Below are 26,412 nucleotides of genomic sequence, written 5' to 3'. Positions count from 1 at the left end.
AAACTCACAAAAAATCTAACAACAAGGTTGTAAGTTGGAACCCTCAATAACAGATATAATCAGCATGTGAGTTATTGGGGGAAAAGAACTCACAGATTTATGAAGCTCTCAAAGGCTGTGTTTATTCTTCAACCTCGATGTCCCCTCCTTCCCTCTCTCTCTCTCTCTCTCTGTCCTTGTGACTTGTGAGTTGTGAGTGAATAAATTATAAAGAAGAGTTACTAATTTAGGTGATGACTGATGAGCAACATAATTAAATATGCATGTGCTTCTCTGTGTGTATTTTCTCGTACGTAGGAGTAGGGTTTTGAATTTCCAAGCCTCAAATTGATTCCACCGTAGGAACACTACCTAGTACTGCATATGAATCACTAGTAGCTTCACATGGACTACTCTTAACGTACACCCCACACACACACACAATTAAATTTTAATTTATCTTTAATTTTAATGTCTACAAAATTGAACCGACAGAAACAAAACCCGGTTGGCACTTTCATCATTCATCAGAAGACTATGTGAGATCTGAGAAAGATGCGCTCTCCGCTGGAAAAATAAGAAAGACAACGAAGTATGGAGATGACCTAAGTTCCAATATGTATATGTATATATATCTCATGTTCTGCCATTTATATATCTACATTTTCCGTTTACTTTATGAGAAAGTACTCTGTGCATGCATATATTGCAATATAGAGTATATATTTACTGTAGTTAAATTTAGTTACGGAAAGTCAATCTATTCCCGAATTTAGACATTTAAGTTTATATATTTAAATAAATTTTCTGCCACATCAAACTTTACATTTAGTTAAAGAGAAAATTACAATGCTAAGAAAGGAATTTAATTATCCTAAAATCTATCAATAAGTTCATTTCATACTTGTTGCTTGTCATTAAAATTTTTTGATAATCAATTTTGTTTTTAAACCTCATAATAATTCTATCGGTATTAAATTGTCATTTCAAGGAAAGAATACAAAAGAGAATGAAGGACGGTGGAACCTCAACGTTCTTCCCTCCAAACACCGTCCCGCGATTCCCGCTTCTCTCCCCAACACCCGTCCCGACCCAGTTTGGTAAAATTGATGGAAAAAGAATAAGTTCAAAATATCCAATATCTATTGTTCTTTCATTAATTAACAATATACTCTTATTTCTCTTTATTATTTTCAATAAATATATTTTCCCCATACAAATACGTACAATAACCAATTTCTTTTTCTTTTCTATTATTTGTACCAAATGAGTCACCCGACCCTAGCCAAGTCATCAACGTGCATAGGATGGAGTGTGTGAGTAAGGCAAGTTTGAGTTCCAATACCATCATGATGTCACTCGTTTGGGTTTAAAATTAATTTTGTTTGCATCTCCCTAATCTAGTCTCCATAAGCTATGTTTGATTATTTTGTCTCATTGTCCATCCTACCTTATTCCAATTAATAAATGAATAACTTAACAAAATAAACATACATTTTATATAAATAATAATTCATTTATAATATATTCTTTTTTTATATACATTTATAATATATTCTAATTGAATAATTTAACAGCAGCCATAGATTATACAAAATTAAACAATAGATATGTAGATTATATATGTATATCACATAAATGGACGAGATCAGAGTTGTGGGCATGACATTGTGAGGGCAGATCGACAAAACTTTGTGTAAATTTAGAACAAATACGCATGGATATTGGACAATATACATACATATGTGTTCCTATCCTTTTTTTTTTTTATCAATATTATTATAATGTTATGAGTCACCTGTGATGTGCAGAGTTTGAAAATTAATAAATAACACATTGATGATTGAACCTATCTGTAAAAGATCAATAGTATAGCAATTGCTTTTACCCAAAAATATAGTATAAATTCTTAGAATTTTAACATTGTGACATATAAACTTTGTCGTCTTCTTTTCGTGAGGCATTTCCAAATATATTATTAAAATTAATTAAAAAATTGTTAAGTCATTAACCACTCTCTCTTAGGATGAAAAAAAACATGAAATTTATCCATATATAGACTGATCCCATATATTGAAGAATAAAACAATGAAACTAGGAAAAACGGGCTTGAAAATGTTTGCTTTGAATAAGGATAAAATCAAAATTAAAATGTAATAAATAATTTTAAAAAGCAAAGGAAGTAAATTGCACTCTCTCTGTTTTCAAATATATTCCTTCACTTTTTGACCAAAAAAAAATATTCCTTCACTTGTTTTCATAAGACACTTTTAACATATCTCACTGAAATTTTTTTAAAAATATCCTTAATTCTCATTAATTTTGTCTTAAAATTTAATTATTTTCTGATTTTACTTTAGTTTAATATATACACATACTTTCTGAAAACATAACAGTCTATATGCAATAAATTAAGAATAATGAAATGAAGGGATGGACTTGTGAAGCGGAAGCGTGACAGCGCACATTCGCGTGTGGCTCCGAACCTAATCGCCTTCTTCACCAACATTCACCTCTCACTCCCCCATCTTTGTTTCACTTCATTCTGAGTAATGGTTTTATAGTAGGACTCTTTTCATAAAAAGAATTTGATCTTTTGTTTTATAAGATTTTCTAATAGTTTTAATAAACATTAAATATTTTTGTTCGTAATGTGCTCATATTTTATAAGGATAATGAGAGAGTAGAAATTGATATAATGTGAAAATTTAGTATAGTTGATATGAATAATATTGAAAATTATTTAAATTTTATGACAAACTCAATACTTTTAATTATTTTTATTAGTATGTGTGAATTAGTTAATTAGCAGTATCTTACATTGAAGAGTACTATTTATTTAGATAATTAAAGCCAACTCTCAGAATAAAGAAATGAAAAAAAAAAAGGTAACTGTGTTCCTTTTCATGTTGCATACCTCACATCTTGTATTTTTCCTATGCATGATAAATAATATACTTATTTTTATAATTTACATCTAAATATAAGGAAGATGTTTAGAAAAAAAATTGGGAAAAAATGGATAGAGCCATGAATAATGCGGATTTCTATAAATTTTATATTAATATTAATTGTGCATTTTTATATACATAATATATTGTTCTTAAACTGTTTGCTTTTAAAATTAGCCCAAAGCTCCATGTTCAAAATATTATATATCGTCTCTTCAATAATTTTCTTCCAACTAAAACCATTACTCCTTTAAAGTAATTCAAATTATGATTCCACAACGTATAATAAATGACATAATATTTAAAAAAAATTCATGTGAATCAGAGCAGATTTGTTAAAGTGGCATTTGTTTTTGTGTAACCCACAAAAAGTGGCATTATAATAAGGAATGTAAGCTGCAACCACACTCTATCGTTGAAAAATTTATATCTTTAAGCAATTGATTATGTTGCTGATATAAATCAACACTAATCGAGACAATGTTTTGAGTCAAGATCAATGGTTTAATTGTAGTTAAACTAATATGAATTCAATCATAATTAAAATAATATAGTTTAATTTAAATATAAAAAATACTCAAATATAATCCTGGAAAAAATGATATCTAAATAAAAAAAGCATTAATATCTATGTAGAAATCACCCATTATCCAACTAAAACAGAATTACTAAATTATAAACCTAACGGACTCGTACTTTTAATAACAAGAAAAAGAAAAGTATATTAAGTCTAAACCAATCAATCCTTCAAAAACTCTTGACCGAAATGGTTAAAAGGCGGATTCATTAGTTTACTAATGTGATCAAGTCACTTGAATGGGGTTTAAATAATGAGAATCAAGAGGATTTGTTATGACATAAAACAAACTAATCAAGAGACAAATAACACAATATAGAAAAAATAAAATTTAGAAAGAAAAATTAATAGTTTATTAGCGAATAAGGCGGTTTATATTTATATTCACGTGGGGCCACTGTACATGGGTGGGGGCGTCCCGGGCCATGACATGAGCCTCCATCTCCAATCTCTGAATCTCTCTCAAAATTAATAGCTAACAAGTCCTCAATTCTCTCATTAGCTGTTTCCTCTCGTATCCCAATCTATATCTCTGCCTTTTCCCAAAATCAAATAATTCACAAACCTCCATTCTTTTCGACCCCTTCTTCTCAGTTCTCACGGAGAAAAGAGAGGGATCTACGGAGGAAAAAGCTCGAAAATTTATGTGGGTGTTTCTCCGGCCACCATGTGGTTCGCCGGCGTTAGGAGAATCTCGTACCGTTTCGTGGTGGGCCTTCTGGTAATCTCCGTGCTGTTCATGTGGGTTTGCTCCCACTCCTGCCGGTTCGAGGCTGCCATTCGAATATCTTCTTCTTCCACAGTGCCGGCGAAAGCCAAGCTTAGCCATGGCGTTTTGGATAACAAGAGCAAGCAGGATCTGGTTCACAAGTACTTCAGAGGAAAAAGAGCTTTTGGTCCGCCCGCCATTAAAACGACACAGAAGGGCTTCGACGACAGTAAAAGAAGAGTCCCCAGTTGCCCAGATCCTCTCCACAATTAATTAATCTCACAAGTAGAATTCCCATCCTTCTCTATCTCCCTCTCTCTTAGTCTCCTTCACCTATCTTTCAATTTTTCGTTCTGTAATTCTTACGAAGCTCATCCAAAATACCCTCGTTTTTCTCATCATATTCTCCCTCGAAACACGTCTCATTATTGTTGATTATGAGGGAAAACCGGGGGTATTTTGGTATATGTGTAGAAAAAAACTATCTTCTTTTCATCAATGGAGGATTCATCAGAAATGGATCATCATCTTATGCTAGCTTGTGTACAGAAGCTGAGAGAGATTGAGTATTAGAGTAAATGTTGGTTTCTTATATATTGCTAGCTAGTGGCCAGAATCTCTGAGACTACTTATTTTGTAAATTTTACTAGCTTTTGACTCCGAGAACTGAGAAGGGGAAGAACAAGAATGGCAGAAGAAACATAGTTGAATATATATATATATATATATATATGTATCAGAGAGAGCAATTGTTTTTCTGCCTTGTTTTCCCAATGCAGCAATAATTATTTACTTAGCTGGCTACTTCTTCTCTCACTGTTGCTCAAGTTTTTGAATTGTTCATATCATCAAAAGTGGCAAAAGATTAAATATTTATTCTCAGACTTCATTGAACCTTCCGTGGACACTCTCTATTTCTGGGAAGTGATGATGATGATCTTTTTATATGGATTTGGTAACTTTGGGACACTGTTAGGTATTCTCCGATAAACACCTATATTCATTCTAATTCTCTCTCAATTTTTGGTTCCACCGCCATCATCATCATTACAGCAAACATATATTGGAGATTCTCTGTATTTTTCTGCACTTCAATCTCTTCAAATTGTTGACAAAGACCTATAACTCTTTTTATCCAAGGAGTGCTATTGTCCAGCAAATCTTATCCGTTGATTTTCATTGACTTTGCTCTTTTGCCCATACCATATCCGTTCCTATTTACTTGTTCCTGTTAAGAAAACATATATCAAGGAGAAAGCAAAAATCTATGTCTATTATTGGAAACAAGAGGGATGGATGAAGCACTCACTCAAGTTCTAAATATAAGAATTAGTTTATTTTGATTCTAAACTATCAATCTATTTTATTTTTCAAACATTTATAATTTTTTCCAAATTATTTATATTGATTGCACATGGCAAGAATGTCTTTATGAGGGGATAAATTTAACACGAATAATTAAAAATGATTTTTTAAGAAAAATCAGTACATATTTTCAATAATTAATTAATTTTATTAATTTTTTCAATCTCTCAAATTAGTTTTCTAGTTTTTAGAATGGAAAATGATATATTATGACTCACACCTACTAAATATGTAAATATGGTGGGATTCGAACCCACAACTACAACTCTGATGCAGTGAGGACGACACGCAATACCAATGAGTCAAAGCTTGGTTCCCATAGTTTCTTTTATCAAGGCAACTTGTTTCCAACAAAAAATTAATATGGCTTTTATTAATTTAAAAATAAAAGAATTTTGAAAAAATATTTTTAAAATTTAAAATTTTAAATCAATTTTGTTCACTATACGTTAATAACAATTGACAACATTTACTTTATAATCATTTCTAATTTTAAATTTTAAATTTGTAGAGGTTTTTTTTTTTTTTGGATTCGCCCTTTAAAAATTGAATAACGAAACATGAAAACAGAGATTAAATTTCACTTTAAAAATACTCGTCAGTATTTGAACACGCAAACATACTTTCTGGCTAGTCTCTGCATATCTTGGGTTTATAACGATCTTGGATATGCCTTACACAAAACAAAATTCATATCCTAATATAATATATATATATATATATATATATATATAAGTAGACACATTGTATTTTTCAAGTATTACACCAACTTCGGCGCAAATCAAACTATTTATATATGAATTGTCACAAATATAGCACCATTTACTATATATATTCACACATATTTTATGTTTTATATCTTAATATTGTGTATTGACTAGATGCAGGTCTCATATATAAGTTACTCATTATATTTAATTAAAATGAATGGCACTATTCATTACTAATAAATAATGTCGCTTTCGATAATATATGTTATGCATTGATATGTCAATTTATTATGTAATGCCTGTAAATGTTATTTCAATTGTCCAATGAGTCACATTTTTAAAAGCATATGTAATGCACACACGTGTAATAACTTTTGACTTTTTAGGTGTGAAATGTTGAGATAAAAGTTTGGAGGGAAAGGAAAAACAAAATCCCTGGTATGATATCCGTTTGTATTATGAAAGAAATTAAGTAATAATTAATGCATGATTAGATTCATATTTGATATTTGTAGCTTTTTTAACAGCATATTGAAAATGAAAGAGCGTTAATTATCATTGTGCCAGCGAACAACATCTAAGAACTCGTTCTTCACGAGCTTCTTGTCATATTGAATTATTGCTGACAACTGTTTTTGTGTTAAAATGCATATAACTAATTAATTACTCCTCCAATCCTTAATATAAGACTCATTTAACTAATTTGATTAGATTAAGGAAGTTAGGTAAGTTAGTTAATTATAAGAAAAGTGACACATTTTTCCTAAAACACCATAACCATCTTTCTTAATACCTCATCCCCTTCTTCTACTTGATTATGGTTGAGGGAGTATCTATAGGGGTAATTTAGAAAAAATTGATAAATATGAGAATGAGTCTTATATTTAGGACTAAAACCAACTCAAGAATTTGGTCCTATATTAAAAATAAGAGGAGTAATTAATTAATTAAACAGCCTAATCAGCTTATGTAGTCTTGTCCAGAAAAAGCACATATGACCTAGAGCAAGAAAAATGAGTTTATTATTCCTTGTACTGCATAGTATATACTAGCCAGACATTATCAAAGACTATTAATGATCCTAATATATAGGGAAGACTTTTCACGTTGGTTGTTAGACGGTAGTACATAATTTGTCCAAAATTTATGTCGGTAAAGCAAATGACGTAAGAATTAGAAAGTAATTTTTACATCGTTTTTTCATTTTTTTTATGGAATAACCAATTATATTACCCGATGTCTTTCCTGCTAATTATAAGTAACTTATAAGAAAAAAGTTTGGTCTTAAATATAAGTTATTTGAAAGGCTGTTAATAACCAATTTTCAAATTTACCCCTATGTAATTTTTTGAGAAAATTTTTTTAATAAGAATAAATTTGGAAAAGTTTATCAATTTAAGACATTTAATAACTTAGCTGTCATATTCTGTTTATATGTCAGAGTGGGTGAATTAGAATTAGAATACTCTTCCTGTCTTTAATGTAAAATCTAATTAACTAATTTGAGTAGATTAAGAATGTTAATTAAATTATTTAGTATGATATGCTTTTTCTAAAATACCATAGTTATATTTTTTAACTTTCTTCCTCTTTCTCCTATATTTGATTATTGTTGAGAAAATATTAATAAATTTAATTTGGAAAAAAAAACTTTTGGTAAAATAAAGGATTTTCTTCAAATGAAACGAGACGTAGAGAAAGAGCATATGAAAGTAAGGGAAGTAAAAGTAACAGTAGTACGTATGAATAATACAAGAGTAATATATATTTCCTCTTATTTTTAATATAAGAGCTAGTTAACTAATTTGAGTAGATTAAAAAAACTAGTTAAGTCAGTTGTTTATAATAAATAAGTATTGTCTTTCCTAAAATATCTTTGCTAATCAAGTATATTGGCTAGAATTACTATTATTAGAAGGACTACTTTGAAAAAAAATATAAATATGAGAGACAAAGTAGATTAGGATATTATATTTAGGACCAAAATAAAAGTCAAACAAGATTTTATATTAAAGAGCGGACGCAGTATGTGTGTGTATATATAAATGGTAGAGGGAGTAGAGTAATGTTAGGTGGAGTTTAGTTGCTGTATACTAGTGTATATTCGGAAAGAATAGCAGCAACCTCATTACACAGTTGTTTTGTCTCTGCTACATACAAAAGTGCGTCAAGACACACAAAAACTGCAGAATTTGTAGCCAACATAGAAAAAGTCTAACTTGGTCGATTTCAAAAGAGCAAAAATGATGACTTTTTGTTTCATCTGCATATTGCACTGAAGCTTTTTATTTGCATCTGTAAGGTCTGAGAGTAAGGAGAGAAAGAGAGAAATTAAAGGGGCTTTTGTGAAGTGTGGGAGTTATCATATTCTGGAATTTTGGGCGTTTATGATTATTATGAAGAGGGAAAGAAGAGATGAGATGGGGTTATATGTAGAGAGGGACCAGAGGGAAGAAGAGCAGACAAATCGACGTGGGACAGGGCCACGTATTATGCGGCAAAGTACAGGATTTTAATAAAAGCTAGGGGCTCTCATATTTTTGTCTGCTTCTATTTTGGATTTCGAATCAAATTTGACTCTCTTTCTCTCTCATTCTTCATCATTTTTCTTCATTTAATTCACTCCTCCAGATATTTTAAAGATCTGGGTTATATGGGCAGCCAGAAATGGTGTGGTACATAACAACAAGGGCCTCATGGATTATAGATCTGCTTTGGCATTATTTTCAATGGCTCTCTTCAGTCATGCAGATTTGAGTCGTGGAACTGGAAGTGCTTCCATCTGGGCCGATTTCAGAAGAAGATCGATGTGCTTTGAACAAATAGATGTTTAGCAGATGATTTTGGAGGAATTATTTCTGCAAAAGGGGATACAGGAAAAATGATTACAGTGCATAGCCAGACTATTTCATTGCTTAGCAGATTAGCATGCTTGAGAAGTTTTGTCACGTCAAACACAAAATAGTTTTTTTTTTTTTTGCGATTGAATCTGGGTTTTCCGTGATTCACGAACCATATTTTTGTTACAACATACGCATCTCGTGTGCATCTATTACATATTATCTTTAACATGAGAACCAGATAATTAATTTGAGAATATTAAAAAAATTAATTAAATTGGTTATTTGTCACAAATATGTGTTCCTCTTCTTAAACTATCTTTTTCCATAATTTACATTGGATGATTGAAATTATCTCTTAGAACTTCTCACGATCAATAGGGATATTTTGAAAAAAGATGAGAGACAGTGGATTGAGGTCTTATACTTATGATTAAATTCAACCCCAATTAGCTCAACTAGAGGTAGTATGTTTTAATCAGCAATTGCTTCCCATCTATCTCTCATGTGTTATGGAATGATTATGTAATTTGTTATACAAATGAAATGTAAACCAGTCCAACTAAATCATAAGATTTGTCTGATTTTATGAAATTGAATTTCTAAATTCTAAGTCGTGATCATCCTGTTCTGTGATCATGAACAAACTAAAGTATGAAGCTTTTTCTTGTTTTTTCCCCCTAAATATAATGAAGCTTCGAATAATAATAACAATAAAATGTATGAAGCTTGAAGGTTTGAGACTGATAATTGGGTTGGGTTTAGGCCAGCCAGCAAGCTATAAGATATCGGATTTTTTGAGAAGTTTGACCCCTACCTATAATTATTATTTTTTATTTTTTATTTAAATATTTAAAATTTTGAGGCTTATATTCCATTTTAATGTGTCTTATAATCGGAAAAAATTTGGAGGAAGAGTCATTTCATTTTTAGATGTAGAACAAATAGGTTCAAAAGATCCGCACACTCCTACTATCAATGCTTTGGGCCTTCTACTGGGCCACTAAGTGAGTGGGCAATCAGACCAATAATAAAGCCCACGAGATATTTAACTAAATCTAGCCCAGCAGTTTCCTGGGGGAATGGTTACCTAAAATGGGGGATTTGTAACGATTTTTTTTATCAGTATTTTTATTTTTTCAATTAATGCTTCTATTCTATTGATAAATCTTCTTTATAAGATCTGGATATTGGTTATTCATAAGTACTCGTATTAAGTATTAACCAAAAGTACTTGTCCCCATTTGCCTATTTGACCAACAAAATCAAACATCATTAATGTTTTTGATCTAAAAATAACAATAATAACGAAAAAGAAAAATAAAGAACGATGCAAGAAGAAAAAGACACCAAATTTATGACAAGAGATTAAGGGAATCTAGAGGAAAACCATAAGTAGTTTCAACCCACGGCGGCCATAAAAGAACACTTGAGTTTTCCAGTATATGAAAAGAGAACATCAAAATTAAAGAGACCTCAGAAAAACCATGGGCATCGCTTATTCATGTGCCCACCCAATCACACTCTCAAATTTTGCTTATATAGATATAAAAGAAAAACAAACAAATGGTTTGACTTTATTTGATTAAAAGAAAGAGATAATTGATTCCGGATTAAGAAATTTTTACTGGGGTCGCTTTGGGATTCTTTTCCTTTCCATGAGAATTGACCAAGTTAACCCTGGGCTCTTCTGGACGAAGACCTTGGTTGATGGCGTAATATTGTCTTGCATGGAGGGCAACGAAGAAACAAGAGAAACCGAAACGAGTCAGAGGCATTGGCGAAACAGAGACGAGTGGGAAGCCCACAAAATGGCAAAACCACAGCACCACCGAGCTGCCTTATACTTCACCTTCACCTTCACCTTTGCCTTGTTCTTCACTCACTTTGGTGCCAATAAATAGTGAACTCCAATTAATAACTCACCATCTACCTACCTACATTCATAGGTCTCAGTCCGTACTCCGTGCCCAGTAGCCACCATGAGACTCAGCTGCAACGGCTGCCGCATTCTCCGAAAAGGTTGCACCGATAACTGCACCATCCGCCCTTGCCTCCAGTGGATCCACTCTCCCGAATCTCAGGCCAACGCCACCCTCTTCCTCGCCAAATTCTACGGCCGCGCCGGCCTCCTCAACCTCCTCGACGCCGCCCCGCCCCACCTCCACCCAGGTGCCCCACTTTTTATCTCTATCTTACTTACATTTATCTCACTTGTCATCTTGATGATCTTCAATTCTGAGGTGTATTTCTTGATTTAGCTGTGTTCAAGTCGTTGCTGTACGAGTCTTGTGGGAGGATTGTGAATCCGGTGTACGGCTCGGTGGGTTTGTTCTTGACGGGGGAGTGGGATCGCTGCCAGGCTGCCGTCGATGCGGTCATGATGGGGTCGGACATCAGCGGCGGCTCCGCCGGTGGCGTGGCGGTTTCGGATTCGCATGGGGTTGATCAAGGTTTTGTCGCTGCTTGCGATATACGCCACGTGGCGAGAGAAGGGCAAGTTGTGGAGAAGGAGAACGAGAAGGAGAAAAGCGAGGCGAACAAGATGAAAGGGAGGGGGCGGTTCAAGAGGAATGGGAAGGTGATAAAGCCAAAGGCGCGAGTGGGTTGGGTGGACTCGTCGGCGCTGTGGAAGCCGGTTCAGGAAATGTCAGAGAGCGACAGCGTCTTCTCCGGGGAGACCGTCGAGGCCAGCTTGGCGAACCGGGATGGAGATCAAGATGCGGACCGAGCCGGAAAAGCTCCGCTTAATCTGAACCTGAGCCTTGGAGAATACTAGCTAAACCGTGTTTTTTTTTTTTGGAGTTCAAAGGTTTCTTTTGATAATTAGCCATGTCCTTTTAATGTTTTATAAGTGTTGTTAATTTGCTGCCCTATTTAAAAAAGGATAGGGGTGATTAGAGAGTAAAGGGAAATAAAGGGGGGTTAAGGGAGGGCAACGAATGAATCAAAGCCTCCCTTTTTGCTATAACAGCATCCTCAAATCACTTTTAAACATTAATCTCTGTCGATAAGGTTAAAATCTTTCCAACATTTAAGCATGTGGTGGTGATTAGAGAATCGCATGTGTAATTATCGGAAGATTAAGATCACAAATGTTATTTTATTTTATGTTTTTTAAAGACCGGAACATATGTTATTGAAATAGATTAGGCGAGTCTTGTGAGCTCTGCGCAAGGGTGGGAACGGATTGGGCCCGTTCCAAAGGGATACGGGCTGTATTTTTAACCCGAATGGGACGGATGGATAGTCCAAGTGACCAAGTCTCTATCCGCTATTCGTCCATGCCCGATTTTGACCGGGTAGAATCGAGCCCTCGGGCGAAGGTTGCCCCGAGTCTATTGTGAATTACTCGTATAACAAGTCTAAAGTCGTGGAGGAAATGACATTCCTCGTAATTCATATGTTAAAAATTTTATAAGTAGATATATAAATGAATGATTTATATATCTCATAAATAACATGAGATGGCGCTCATCATCTCTTAAGATACAAGTTTGACAAACTCACATTGTACTAGGGCTTTTATTTCAACTTCCCTGTTGGGACGATTAAAAGAGGATTTAAAAGGGAAAGTTAAAACAAACAAAAAATCGTGGAATCTCACATATTCGCAAGAGAATCAACAATATTTTCAGACATAACCATCTTGAACCCAGGTGAACTGAGTGTTTTGAAATTTATACGTTAATAGTCTTCCTAGATACTTGGTATTTTTAATATTCTCTCTAATAAATACTACTCCGGTCTTTAATATAGGACCCAATTGTTGAGTTAGTTTTGATCCTAAAATAAGACTCATTTATCATATTTATCAATTTTTTTTAAATTACTCCTATGGATATTCTCTCAACCATAATCAAGTAGAAAAGGAAGAAGGGGTATTAAAAAAGATTATTATGGTATTTTAGGAAAAACGTGTCACATTTCTTATAATTAACTAATTTACCTAACTTTTTTAATATAATCAAATTAGTTAAATAAGCCTTATATTAAGGACCGGAGGAGTATAATATAATCTTCTCTGGATCTTTTTGCTTAATTTCCCTTGAATTTAACTGTGTCCTTGTAGTCAAATGAAACTAAACAGTTTTCCAACTTATAGCGTGAAGTTGCATGTTGGATTCTTCCAGAGACAATGACATATTAAAATTGCGTAAATTCGTAAATGTACTATAGAGAATAGATATTTTTTTCTTCAATCTAAAGTAGATATGTATATCTGTGTGTGTGTGGCTATATGCTATTAATTAAGAGAATATGTATATAAAAAGCGAGTGTATGTGTTGGTGACGTAAGTAAATCAATGTATTGTCATCTCCTCCCAGCTTAAATCCTTGTTTAAGAACTTTTTTTATTCGGATAAAATTGGCAAGAACAGAGGTATGGAACTTGAGAACATGGGCATTGATGTGGAACACTAATAAAAATGCAACTCGATTGCAAAAACACTGAACAGGTTTCAACTATAAATAATATTATCCAATGACAACCATTTAAATAGCTTTTACAAATCTGTGTATTTTTATAAATGAAATTTCATAACATTTATAAATTAACATTATTAGATTTAAATAGGCCTTAATATCAATGACCTTGTAGTCTAGTGGCACATAATGTTAGGCCATTAATGCCAGTCCATTTGAATTAAAAAAAAAAAAAGCCCCAATTCAAGCAAAATAAATGATAGGGATTTGATTCAAAATTGACATGATGTGGGGATATAAATGCTTTTTTATTAAATTTACCATAGTAGAAAGAGAGAGAAGAGTAGATCTGAGCTATTGAAATAAAAGAACAAAAGGGGGGCTAATATGTTGCAATCAGGCATTGAAAATTGGGACAAAGGGAGTTGGATTGTAGGGGGAGGAATCCAAATGAAGAAACGTTAAGGAGAGGAAAGTAACATGCCTGGGGGAAGAGGATGAGGAAGAAGGAGGCGGAGGGAGAAAGCAGAAGATGGCACAATCTGAATAGGAAGGTTTATCTGTAAGACCATAGGGGAAGTGACCCCACCACCAAACATGGACCACCTTAATTATTGCCCATCCCTCTCCATTTGTTAACAAAATGACACTTCTCTTATTTAATACAATCCCCCACCATCACCATCACCCCCTCCCTTCACACTCTGAATGATTAATCCATACTTATCCCATAATCCTTGGAGTTTTTGATGGATTATATGAAATATTTTATTGCATAATCCCTTAATCATGTGTTTTGTATCTATTTGTTACTTCAATGGGGTGACAACACCATATATATACACACTAGTTCTCGTCCTTAATATAAAACCTAATTGATTAATTTAGAAAAATTAAGAAAGCTAGTTAAGTTAATTATTTTTAGTAAATAAATATTGTCTTTTTTAAAATGTCCTTATTAATTATGTGTGTTTGAATTATAAGTTGATAGTAACTTCTTAACATATGCACCCATTATAAGATTATTTGATAGCAAAATAAATAAATATTAAAAACAAAGTGAATTTGAGTCTTATATTCAGGACTAAATTGAAAGTTAAACTAATTCTTATATTAAGGACCGGAGATAGTATATATATAAAAATTCAGGTCATTTACCTGAAGCTGCTTATCCTTCAAACTTACTACTCTGTTTATTATGTACAAATTTTTCATTCTAAATATAAGTTCGCTCAAAGGATTATTAATAATAAGTTTCAAATTTTGTATTTATTTAATTCTCGATGGAGACAGATTAGAAAAGGTGGGATCGATTTGTACATGTAGATAGAGCCAGAAAGAAATAAAATTTTAATAAAGATAAATTTAAATTTATATTCTATATATATATAGCAAAAGGTTTTTTTTCTCGTATAATTCTAATAACTTTTTCAATCTAATCAAACTAGTTAAATATGTCTTATATTAAAAACTGAAGGAGTACTAGTTATAGAAAATATATATATATATATATATATCCATTACTGGTTAATCTACATACTCTCCGGAAACATGATATTCATCTTAAATTTGTTAATGTAGCCCAAAATAACATGATAATATCATTTGGACATGAAAAATCCAAAGTTATACCCAATTATTCTCTTCGGATAATTATCACTTTCAATATTTTTCTGAGTTCTGCAATGTAAATTGGGCTATATCTTTAATTCGCTTTCAGAAAGATTTTCTGGATCACTTTTTTTCTTTGTTTTTTCTTTAATTCCATGAACCGTGTAATCAAATAATTGTGAAGGATGTGCTTAAAAGGTTTTCAAACAAAAAGGTAGAATAGGGAAGAATTACATATTTTAATGAGTAAGATTGATTTAAAACTTAGAAAATGCAACAACACAAAAAAGGAATTAGCTAAAAAAATTACCTTCATACAAAAGGTGGTAAAATTATTTAATTTAAAAAGTTTTCTATACCAATTGTTGTTTTAACCGATGGAAAAAAAAAGGTTTTTAACGTTCACCGATTATTTACAGAATCGATATGATTAATCATATAATTTATCAATAAAAAGGTCATCGTATTCACTTTTGACACTTAGCTTATATTTCATAAATTATTGTTAAAAATTTATTTTTAAAAAATCTTGTTACCATTCCTAATAAGCAGTGAGTATCTTCTAGTGATAAATTCTTGATACACAAATAAGTGAACAGATAGTAACTAACAAGTTATTAGTTAAGACGATCTTGGAAAACCCAAATCCCAAAAAAAACAAGTGAGCAGCCGGTAAGGGCTAAGCAACTGAAAATATAATGAAAGTATGGTGATTGGTGGGACCAAACTTCACAGTTAATATTTGATTTTTTTTTTTGTCCAAAAAGGGTTTATCTTGAAAAAGGACAAAGATTACAAAAATTCAAACATATTGGACACAAGTTTTCACTATTTCATTTGATTAATTATGGGTGATACTCCACCCTAATCTTTATCCAAATCTAGACCCAACACTATCTCAAATTCTCAATCACTTTAATTAGTTTGTTTTACTGAAATCATGCATGTGGCAATTATTTGGTGAAGTCGGACAAAAAACCTTTGGACTTATTGTTCTGTTTAACTGTAGCAGCCCAGATCTGTGAAGATTCATGCTGCTTCAATTTTTTGCACATTTTAATTTAGTCATCGACTTCTGCACAAAGGACACTGCAAAATTATGAAGTACTAGTACTTTACTGTTATATCGGTTGGCTCTTTCCATGTGTGTGTGTGTATACACATACAGGCTCTTCATCTCAGTCATATATCGTCGCTGTCATGTTCAGTAGCCCAGACACAGAAAGGACTTGAAAATGAGAAGCAGCCGTGCTTGTAATAGTTCATAAAAACACTTGATCAATTAATTATTCATACTCATTAATAGTGGAACTGTACATACACATAAAGTTTGGTAGACGGTGGAATATGTAACAAAATATACATATACCAAAATTTGGTGGCAGGGGTAGCTAGTAATTAACTGCCTAGCTATGGAGAAGAAAAGGCATTAATTAATTTAATTAAAATAATTTATTTGCTGAGGAAAGGGCAGGAAGAAGGCTGTGCTGCTGCTGCTGCAACTGCAAAAGAGGCCCTCTTCACAAACCTCCCTTTCATTCTGGGTCTCTTCTCTGCATTCAATTTGCGAACCTCGTACCTTATTTTCTTTGAGAACAACCTCGTCCTCCTCTTTTCTCTGTACCTCGACACCCTAGCCTCTCTCCCTCCGTCACCCATCCCTGCTTGGCACCCGTATGTCCCCATTTCTCCATAGTAGGGTTGATGAAGCTCCATTCCACACGCCCCCTGTTTCATTTCAATCACCCCTCTATATTAGTTATCATCAATATTCCAATACAAAATCATCGTAGTATTCATTCTATTATATGCATTGTCTTTTCTAGGTTTTAAGAACTTCGAATGTAAATTTGTGCTGAGAAGGGAGATATATATATACCATGCACTCAGGCCAACACTCGTCGGCGTCCAAGTCTGGTTTGCCACCGGTCGTCCATGGAGATTTCTGGGATGTCCAAGCAGAAATGACTGCTTCGTAGTCCAACTGCAATAATATCTTCCTCTTTCTCTGATTACTATTTGCTTTGACTTCTCCTCCATCGTTTCTCATCTCATTCGCCATATCCAAAGCGACCTTCTTCTCGTCGTCTTCGTCATCCGCTTGTTCACGTGTTGCCGGAGAGTCATAATCGAAGTTCAATTCAAATGGTTCTCTGATTCCGATTTCCATCTCGTCCGTTTCAACCTTACACGGGCTCTCTTCATCTTCCACCTTCACTTTTTCACACCCTACAGAACAATCCCTCGATTCTTTCTCTTTGCTGTCAATAAGCCCCAAATCCTCCATGCCTATACATTCATTCTCTAATCCCCTGCCCAGTAAACTCTCCACATCGGCCGCGAACTGGGCAAGTTCCATTTCAGATGGAAGAAAGCCGTGTAAATTATTGTCCACCCCATTATTGCTTTTGTTTCCCGATGAGACTTTGCTTTCTGTCTGCTTCGTCTCTTTATTGTTGTCGGCCGTCTGATGGTTTGGACCGGGAGTAGCCGCTGTTGCTGCTTCAGCTGAAGTCGCCGACGATGGAGGAGTACGTAGCTCCGTGACGAACGGGTCGAATATGGGTACCCGATAAAGAAGCTGTTCTTCGTTTTCGTCGTGAGAATTGGAATATTCATCGGAACCCACCTCCGGCACAAGATGGAACGGGTTTCTGATCGGTTCGTCTCGCCTTCTGGGTGTTTGATGGGCAGCGGAAGATTGGTTCTTTCCATGTCGAGGCGTACGAGCTTTCTTGGTGATGCCTCGGTGCCACGACGGAGCCAGAGTGAGATCCGCCGTAGGTAAAACGACCACATCGGAGGAGGCGGATGAGGATTTAAACGATGCAGTCTTCAAGCGGAGCCTTTCATGGCGGCGAGCCAATGGATTGGCGGAGTGAACCAGAGAGTCGCAGGACTGGCAGAGGAAAGCATCGTCGGCAGCACAGTACCAGCGAGCGCGCTTCCTTATGCAGTTGTCGCAGGCTCGGGCGGTCTTGCCGCCGACAGCGTGGGCGGCGTTCTTAGCAGAAGTCATGAAAACAGAAGTCAGGATTTGGAGGAGTAGAGTGAAATGGGACGAAGGAAGACGAAGGTGGAGGAGGGAAGTGGGAATTATGAGAGGAAAAAGGGAAGAAGGAAGGGTGACCCACAAGAGGCGCTTTTGCAGTATAAGTAAGAGAGAGAGGGGTTGCACTTTTGGTCACAGTAAAGGTGGTCCCAGGCCTTATCTGGTTTGTGATTGGTCGAAGGGGGAAAGTTGATCCTAAACTCTGTGTTATGATTGGGTAAGTTTCTAATCACAAGGATTTCTGGTGGTGACCCACTTGGCCCCCCTTATAGCATCGCCATGGCACTCCCTTCTAGTTCTCCCCCATCTTCTAAGTTATAAACACACACACTCCTCTGCCTCTCTCCTCAAGGTCTTTAAACAACAGACTTTTGTGTAATCTAAGCTATTGGTATGCAGAAAAAATTTTAAAAAAATATCTCTTAAATTTCAAAATATTAAATTATTTTTATTTATTATTACATTTTAATAGTAATTGATTACACTTGAATAGCAAAGGACAATATGTTTTTATATAGTAACTTCTTATTTGGGATTTTAAAATTTAAAAGGGTATTTTTTTTTGGATTTTCCTTAATATATATTCTCGAATTGAAAAAGTGTTAAAACAATACAGTTAACAATGTTTTTTATCCTTGGACTACGTAAATGTACAATATTATTATTGAGCCATGTCAGTTACTAAGTTTGGTTTTATTAGCTCCTTTCAAGTTTTTTCCCAAGAAAGAGTTCAGGTGTGCTAAGGATTTGTTTGGATTAACATTGTTAAACATTACTTTTGACTTTTGCAAATTAAAATTAAGATGCAAATTAATTACTATAACATACTTTATACTTAGATAACTTTTTTCTTAAAAAAAAAAGCCAGTTTGATGCAAACTTATTCGATGATATTGAAAAATCAATTTCAAAAGTTTCAAATATGAAGAAAAGCTAGATGCCAGGAGACAGAAATCATAAAAAGTTTCAATTTTAAAATGACTTTTTGGTTAATAAGTTACCCTCAAAACCATGTCAAGTATCCATTGTTTTTTCAATTCAATTGGTTTAACTGTCAATTGACTTATGAATTCAATTTTAAAATGACTTTTGGTTAATAAGTTAATTACCCTCAAAACCATGTCAAATATCCATTATTTTTTCAATTCAATTGGTCTAACTGTCAACTGACTTATGAAGTTTTCTAATACTATTTCAAATATGAACTTTAAGTTTCAACATTCATTAGGGCATGCCACCAGAAGTTATGTAGTCATATTGAAGCTTAAAATGTTGAGAGGGGTTAATTGTGTTAGTGAATAGAATTGGGGGGTGGCGTCTCTTGGTGGCTATAAATTTGAATGAGACCCTTTTGTGTGTGTTTGTGGGAGTGACACTGATGCCTGGGGCTACACTACTCCTGACTTTTGTTATGCGGTCCCTTTCTTCATTTTATCTAATATATTCTCTCTCTTAATTTCTCCAAATGTGCAAACACCCATCACAATACGAATTTAATTATACGTTTGTTTTATAATATGGGCTCTCATTTGTGTCTGATGAAACCCGTCAAATAACTTTGAATTGATCTGTTCTGCCATAATTTCACTTTCATCTTCATGTGAGGTCATGTGGGCAAGGGAGTAGTGACCAATGAGGCTATGCCACACTCCATGGAAGCATTTGGATGATGAAAGCAAAGTTACTTGCAATTCCCCACTGCACCCTTCTCAACGTCCTTCAAGTGAGACACAAGTCACATAAAATACTACATTTTTTCACTGAAAGTTTAAACTCACAACTTCAAGTTTAAGACTTCGTTGGCTTTGCTTATTTAAATGTTTACAAGTATGTAAGTTTAGATAAAACTTCCTTCACATTGCTATGTCTTATTATTTCGTAAATTACAATTAAAAAATTCCTTATAAGATGTTTTAAGCAAGCTTTATCAGGTATCAATTGAGTTATATAAGCACCAACAGACAAAGCAACACACACAAAATCTAATTAGTCTAACCAATTCTAAATATGACACCTAGTTAGAGATTTATTTTAATTCTAAATATAAAATTTTAATTTTCTTTATTTGTCTCATTTAATATTTTTCCTCACCTTAGTTCATTAATTTCACTGTCTTTCTTTTACTCTGCTTTTTCACCATGTTAAATATCCTGGTTAAATGAGTGATATTTTAGGAAAAGTGACACGTTTGATTTTTACACAACAATGACAAATAATCAAGTTAATCAATTTATTTAATCATCATGAATTAGTTAATTAAATCTTGTATTTAGAATTAAAGAGAGGGTTGGATGAATGATTCATAACTTTCCATTATCAAGGCAGAGGTCGACCATGTAGGCCTGAATGATGGTCTTATTTCAACAACTAGCTAGCTCGCCTGGTGTTTTGCGTAGCCCTTTTTTGCGGCAATGACTAATGATGAGCACATGTATATGTCACAGTCTTGGTTTCATATGCATTATTATTATTCTAAGGAATTGTTTTCAATCATTTTCTTTTTATTTTTAAGATGTAAAGTGTAAGTATACTTAATTTGATACGTGAAGTTCCACATTAAATAGAGTCATAGTAATTGATATATAAATAAAAGAATCCACTATAACCTTGTAATCTTATGCTTTTGAAATACTAAGAGGGGATGTCAATTTTGGAGTGACGCTTCTTACTCGCTTTCCTAACTGATATTAAATAATACTCATCCGGTCCTTAATATAAGACCCATTTAACTAATTTGATTAGATTAAGGAAGTTAGGTAAGTTAGTTAATTAGAAGAAAAGTGACACATTTTCTTTAAAACACCATAACCATCTTTCTTAATACCCTATCTCCCTCTGCTACTTGATTATGGTTGAGAGAGTATCCATAGCGGTAATTTAGAGAAAATTGATAAATATGATAAATGAGTCTTATATTTAGGACCAAAACTAACTCAAGAATTGGGTCTTATATTAAGAACCGAAGGAGTATAAACAAATTAAAAAGAAATTTACCATCAATTTTGAAAAAATTTCAGTAATATGTTTTTCTTCACAAAAATAAAGAGAATCTCCATTCATCCCAATTCCCGATTTGGTCCTATTTCTTTTGCAACTCCAAGTTGTATTCATCTCCATTCATCCTTCTATCTGTGGCACCAACTGTAGAATAATATTTCACTCTCGCTTCTTTACCATTTTGATTTCTGAGTTGGGATTTAGGTTTCAAGAAGGGTACGAAAAAGTGCAAGTGTCTCAGAGATGTCATTTTTTTGTTAACGGCAAGTTGATCGGCCTAGTGACAACGTCATTACCTGACACACTTGAATGGGTCCCAAACCTAAACATAGTGTTAACATGTTTGTACGTATGTGTGTTTGTATAAAATTAAAAAGAAGAAGAAGAGCAAGCACAAGCAAAGCTTTGACTTTCTAATTTGTAGCACTTTTGAAAACAAAATGCTACCCAAGATTCAAACTTTAGTGGTGCTTATTACTTTTAGCACTAGCCAAAAACTTTATTTTTATTTAACACAATTAAACACAAGCAAGCACGTAAACATATTAACGACGGACTCAAATTCAACACCTCATCCAATTATAGTGAGTGCGTTATCGTTGGGACAACTAGTCAAAGAACATAGGTATGAATTAGTTTTTTAAAAAAAGAAAAAAAACTTTTTTCTCACTAGTTTTTAATTTAAAGATCCAATTGAGCGCTTTTTACTTGAGCTCCTGTTATGTCACCCTATGTTATAATCAGCCGACAGTGCATATGATTGCCAAACCCGTGTTTGAAAACACACATAAATATTTAATTCTTTAGCATGAAATTAAAGAACATAGGAAATAACCGTTGATATCCATGTGCAAGTTGAGACCAGTTCAAAGAGCAGCAGAGAGAAATTATGGGAGACTCACAGGTTGATGATTTAGTGGAAACAAGCTGATTACTATCCATTAGGCTGACAAATGAAAACACAGAGAAGATGATAAGGATGTTATTATGATGAAACCGATAAAATGCTGATGATGGATGAAGCAAATGGATAGCGATGATGTGGAGATTTCATGGATATGCCCTAAGTGTGGATGTAAGATTAAGAGAGGATGGAGGACTTGTCATAGAAAATGAAATACACGTGGACTTATTCCTTTCTCTGATTACGACTCCTCGTCTTCCTCTCTCTCTCTCTCCTCACATGTCACCATGGAATCTCTCTCATCTTATGCTTCATTCCCAAATCAAACCTCTCTCTCTCCACTTTTTTTTTTTTTTTTGGTTTGAAGTTTGACCTTTCATGGGAGTATGTTATACTCACGGATCTACCATTTAAATTTTAAACATGGAGTTCATCGTTGGAATATGGGTTAGTCTTGTACTCTTGTAGACTTTAATTTAACTACGTCGGTAAAGGTCAACTCACAGATATAGTCCAAATCTTTTCTGATCCAATAATGGTCTGGTTTTCTTCTTGGACGATGGGTGGGTTTGGTTGAGCTAAGATTGGGCCTATCTGTAAGGTGGGCTTTCTATCTAATGGATTCCCAAAGAGCCTACTTCCACAATTTCATTCTCGGGCCCAATTGTGAATTAAGCTTTTGTTCAAAAGAAAACTTAGTACCAATAATTGATGAGGGTTGGGTCTAGCCAGCAGAATAGATAATTCCTCACAACTTGTTTGAATTCTTATTAAAAAAAATATCCACATTCAGTGCCTGACAGTGTACATGGCAAAAAGAAAAAAGGAAGAAAACTGGTATCAATATGCTTAGGTCTAATGAAAAAAGTAATTTTTTGATGAACTAATATTCAAATCTATGTAGTCACATTCAGTGTCTGACCTTGTAACTTCAAATATGTAATACCCTTTAAACCAAGTTGTAAGTTTGAGCCTTGTAAATGAAAAGCCAAAGCTTTCTCTTGTCAATCAAAGACGAAAAACCTTATTGCAGCCCCCCCCCCAAAAAAAAAGGAAAGAGAAAAGTTTATTACACCCATTTGTTGCTTCCTTGTTGGCGTCAAATGGCAATCAGTTGCAGCAGAAAATTTTGACTTGACTTCGGCCTCCCATGCTTTTTAATAACTGAGGAATGATCACTTCTGAATCCCCAAAAAAAAAAGGACCTCAGAAAGTTTGAGAACCGAGAGAAGATATATTTTTATTCCCATTCGAATCCTTCAAACATACCCATACTACATCATCCAATCAATATTCTATTCCCTTTTAATTCTCAATCATTTATATTCCCATGCCCATTTTTTTCCCATGAAAATATTTCATGAACTAAACGGCCCCAGGTTCCATCAAAAACAACAACTCCGACAGAAATGAATGGTATTGAATTTTTCACAACAGAAATAATATGCAGCAGCGCAGAGCAGAGAGAAAGCCAACCGTCACATTAAAAGATTGATACACAAAAAGAGTTATATCTTCTGAGAGACGCCTTCAACATGATTCATCATTCCCCTTCAAACCCCATTCTGCATTTATAAAACCCCTAAAACAGTCAAACCACACCACACCCACATATATGAACACAAAGAAACAGTCAACTTCAGCTTAACCAGCCTCACACGTAGACGAATCTATCAGTGTTTGAATTGATAGGACTATATAATCATATATATATATTGTTGTTGGTGGGATTATTGATGATATGACTATATTTTAGTGTATTGGACTCCATATATAACTGCTACAATATTTTAATTTTGGCTTTGTTTTGGTACATGATAATATAATGCTCAATCAACTAGCTAGGGTAGATCTTCTATTTCAGTAGTTTTCACTAATAAGAAAATGTACAAAACCGGCATATCTTTTGCCCTTTCATCAGTTTTCTTAAACATACTAAATCTACATTCATGGAGGAACATGAACGAGGTTGGGCACCGTTTACTATAACTTTAATTAATACTACCTCTGGTCCTAATTACAAAACTCCGTGTATAGTATTAGGACCAGAGGTACCACGCACGAGTTCCGTCTTTATATCTTGTGGTTATGTAGTATCAGAAAATTGTTCATAAGTCTCAAGTAAGAAGATTAAATACAAGTAAGTTTTGAGTTTTATTTAAGGGTTAAGATGCATTTAGCATTATGAAATATTTTCTCAAATATATCGAAAACCCAAAATATTTTGTGATGCATCCAGTACCTCAAAATATTTTTTAAGTGCGGTCGGCACCTTGAAGTTTTTTTTTTTTGCTGATAATAGATACATCAAAAAATATTTTTAAGTGCTGAACGTATCTAAAAAATGCTTTGATGTGCTGGATGTACCAAAAAATACTTTATGGTACTGGATGCATTTTAAAAAATATTTCAAGATGGTGGATGCATTATAAAATACTTTAGCACCCGAGAAAAAACTTTGAGGTGCTGAATTATATGTTAACCATTTATTTTAATACTAATAGGTCTCAAACAAATTAATATTTATAAGATTGATTCCTAAATGACACAACTCACTTTTGAACATGATAGTTTGATTTTAAAATATTAATATCTCGAAATAATAAGTATTAAATGAAATTTGGACGATCTATTTCTAATTAATTTTCTTTTCCAAGTCTTAAAGACAATTTTTTCTAATATTAATTTTTTTAGATTCATTCCCAAAAATACGAGAGGAAATTAGAGTAAAAGACCTGTATGAGCTATGTAATATAGTCCCCTAATTTGTCATTTATATATTATAATCTTCCCAAATAATATTGCTAAATCTTTAGAATGAATGCTCTTTAAAAAGAACCTTCACCCAAAAGGGATATTTTACGTCTAATGGATGGGAATATAAATGGGAGTAGTGATGAAAGAAATCGACAGCATTGAGTGATAAAATTAAAATACTTCTCCAGTCTAAATATAAAATCCTTATACATATTTAGGATGGAAGAGTATATTGTTTTGAAATATAAATGACATGAACTCTAGAAGACCCGGTGCTAGCGAGCACGATGCATAGTTTACTTATGGGAAAAATACTGAAAATAATTATACCCTTGACCAGAATAAATTTAAATGAAAATCAGATTGCCACAGATTCTCAAGCTCATTTTGAAAGAGACAGGTAGATATATGAAATAGAATTTTATTCACTAATCAAGCGATAATGTAGCTGTTTTTTCAAAACTTAATACTTGGGTAGTAGCTAAGCCCTAAACTGCATCATTTATTGAATGTGGAGGAAAAGAGGAAAGTCGGAAACTGCAAAATCGGCATTGAAGGTGATCGATCATGTTCATGAATGCACAGATAGTACTTTAAAGGACTTTGCAAATTCATTGGGAAATGATATGTTCCTCAAACCAGCAACTTCTTACCCACTCTCACCTTTTCATTTGCCTCTCTGATCTGAACTCTGTAATTAAATAATGAGATGTGATGTCTCCTCAATAAATAAAATCAAAGGAGGCCAAGAGAAAAATAAAGTGTGCAAAGTGTACTTACTGGAAAAGGAATACTAAACATAAAAATGAGAAATTATCTAATCTTGAACGAAAGATCACAAACAGACTTTGAAAGAGTTCCATTATGTCAAGGATAATACAGCATTTCCTATATACCACACACTCTCATGAACAAATATTATATATACACTGCAAAAAAAAAGAATTCAATTTAAATAGTACGCCACTAATTAAATTTTCCATTGGCTGAACAGTAAAAATTCTGTGGCTATGGCAGTGTATTAATTGAATTTTCCAGGATCGTTCCATTCGCTTCTTTATTATATACAGATATGAAGTGGGCTGAAACGTTGGCACCGAAATGATGGAGTAAAAGCAGTTCATGACGTAGTGGATATGTTTTGAGCAAATAATGAAGATATACTCATTTACTGCACGGAATAATTGAGTTGCCTTGCCCTGCGTGGAACTTTAATCTGAGCATACATAAATTTCAAATAGTATTTTGTTCTTTTGCATTATATGAATTATGTTGAATAAATTGTAGTGTTTTGATTTGTAGATAATGTGAGCTGTGGTGAAAATTCTATTGCATATATATTGTTATATTAATTAATAATAACATACTCAACTATACTATTTATAAGTCATTTTTAACGTGTTAATGGGAATCAAGAAAATCTTCAACCTCATTGATTTTGTTTTAAAATTTCATAATGTTAAGTTTTACTCCTATTTAACACATATTTTTTAAGAAAATAACAGTTGTACAATAATAAATGAAGGTATTTTT

General features: G+C 33.5%; 3 protein-coding genes across 3 annotated transcripts; 2 read left to right on the top strand and 1 right to left on the bottom strand.

Moving 5' to 3' along the window:
- Nucleotides 1-4,174: 4,174 nt before the first annotated feature.
- LOC114739473 (CLAVATA3/ESR (CLE)-related protein 27-like) lies at nucleotides 4,175-4,489 on the top strand. The gene has a single exon (XM_028927530.1). The coding sequence runs from the start codon at nucleotides 4,175-4,177 to the stop codon at nucleotides 4,487-4,489; it is 315 nt and encodes a 104-aa protein (XP_028783363.1).
- A 6,624-nt stretch (nucleotides 4,490-11,113) lies between these two features.
- On the top strand, nucleotides 11,114-11,974 carry LOC114739468 (LOB domain-containing protein 40-like). Its single transcript, XM_028927526.1, has 3 exons — nucleotides 11,114-11,303; nucleotides 11,393-11,631; nucleotides 11,668-11,974. Exons 1-3 carry the CDS (start codon nucleotides 11,114-11,116, stop codon nucleotides 11,908-11,910), a joined length of 672 nt encoding a protein of 223 aa, XP_028783359.1. The 3' UTR covers nucleotides 11,911-11,974.
- A 4,474-nt stretch (nucleotides 11,975-16,448) lies between these two features.
- On the bottom strand, nucleotides 16,449-18,288 carry LOC114739469 (zinc finger protein CONSTANS-LIKE 16). The gene is made up of 2 exons (XM_028927527.1): nucleotides 17,049-18,288; nucleotides 16,449-16,897 (listed from the first exon to the last, which is right to left on the bottom strand). The coding sequence occupies exons 1-2, from the start codon at nucleotides 18,186-18,188 to the stop codon at nucleotides 16,622-16,624; spliced, it is 1,416 nt and encodes a 471-aa protein (XP_028783360.1). The 5' UTR covers nucleotides 18,189-18,288; the 3' UTR covers nucleotides 16,449-16,621.
- Between the last annotated feature and the right edge of the window lie 8,124 nt (nucleotides 18,289-26,412).

Source organism: Neltuma alba, unplaced genomic scaffold (assembly GCF_004799145.2).
Source record: "Neltuma alba isolate B1F8T4 unplaced genomic scaffold, ASM479914v2 tig00002842_pilon, whole genome shotgun sequence".
NCBI classification, from domain to species: Eukaryota; Viridiplantae; Streptophyta; class Magnoliopsida; order Fabales; family Fabaceae; genus Neltuma; species Neltuma alba.
This window is presented reverse-complemented; position numbering and strand designations above follow the sequence as displayed.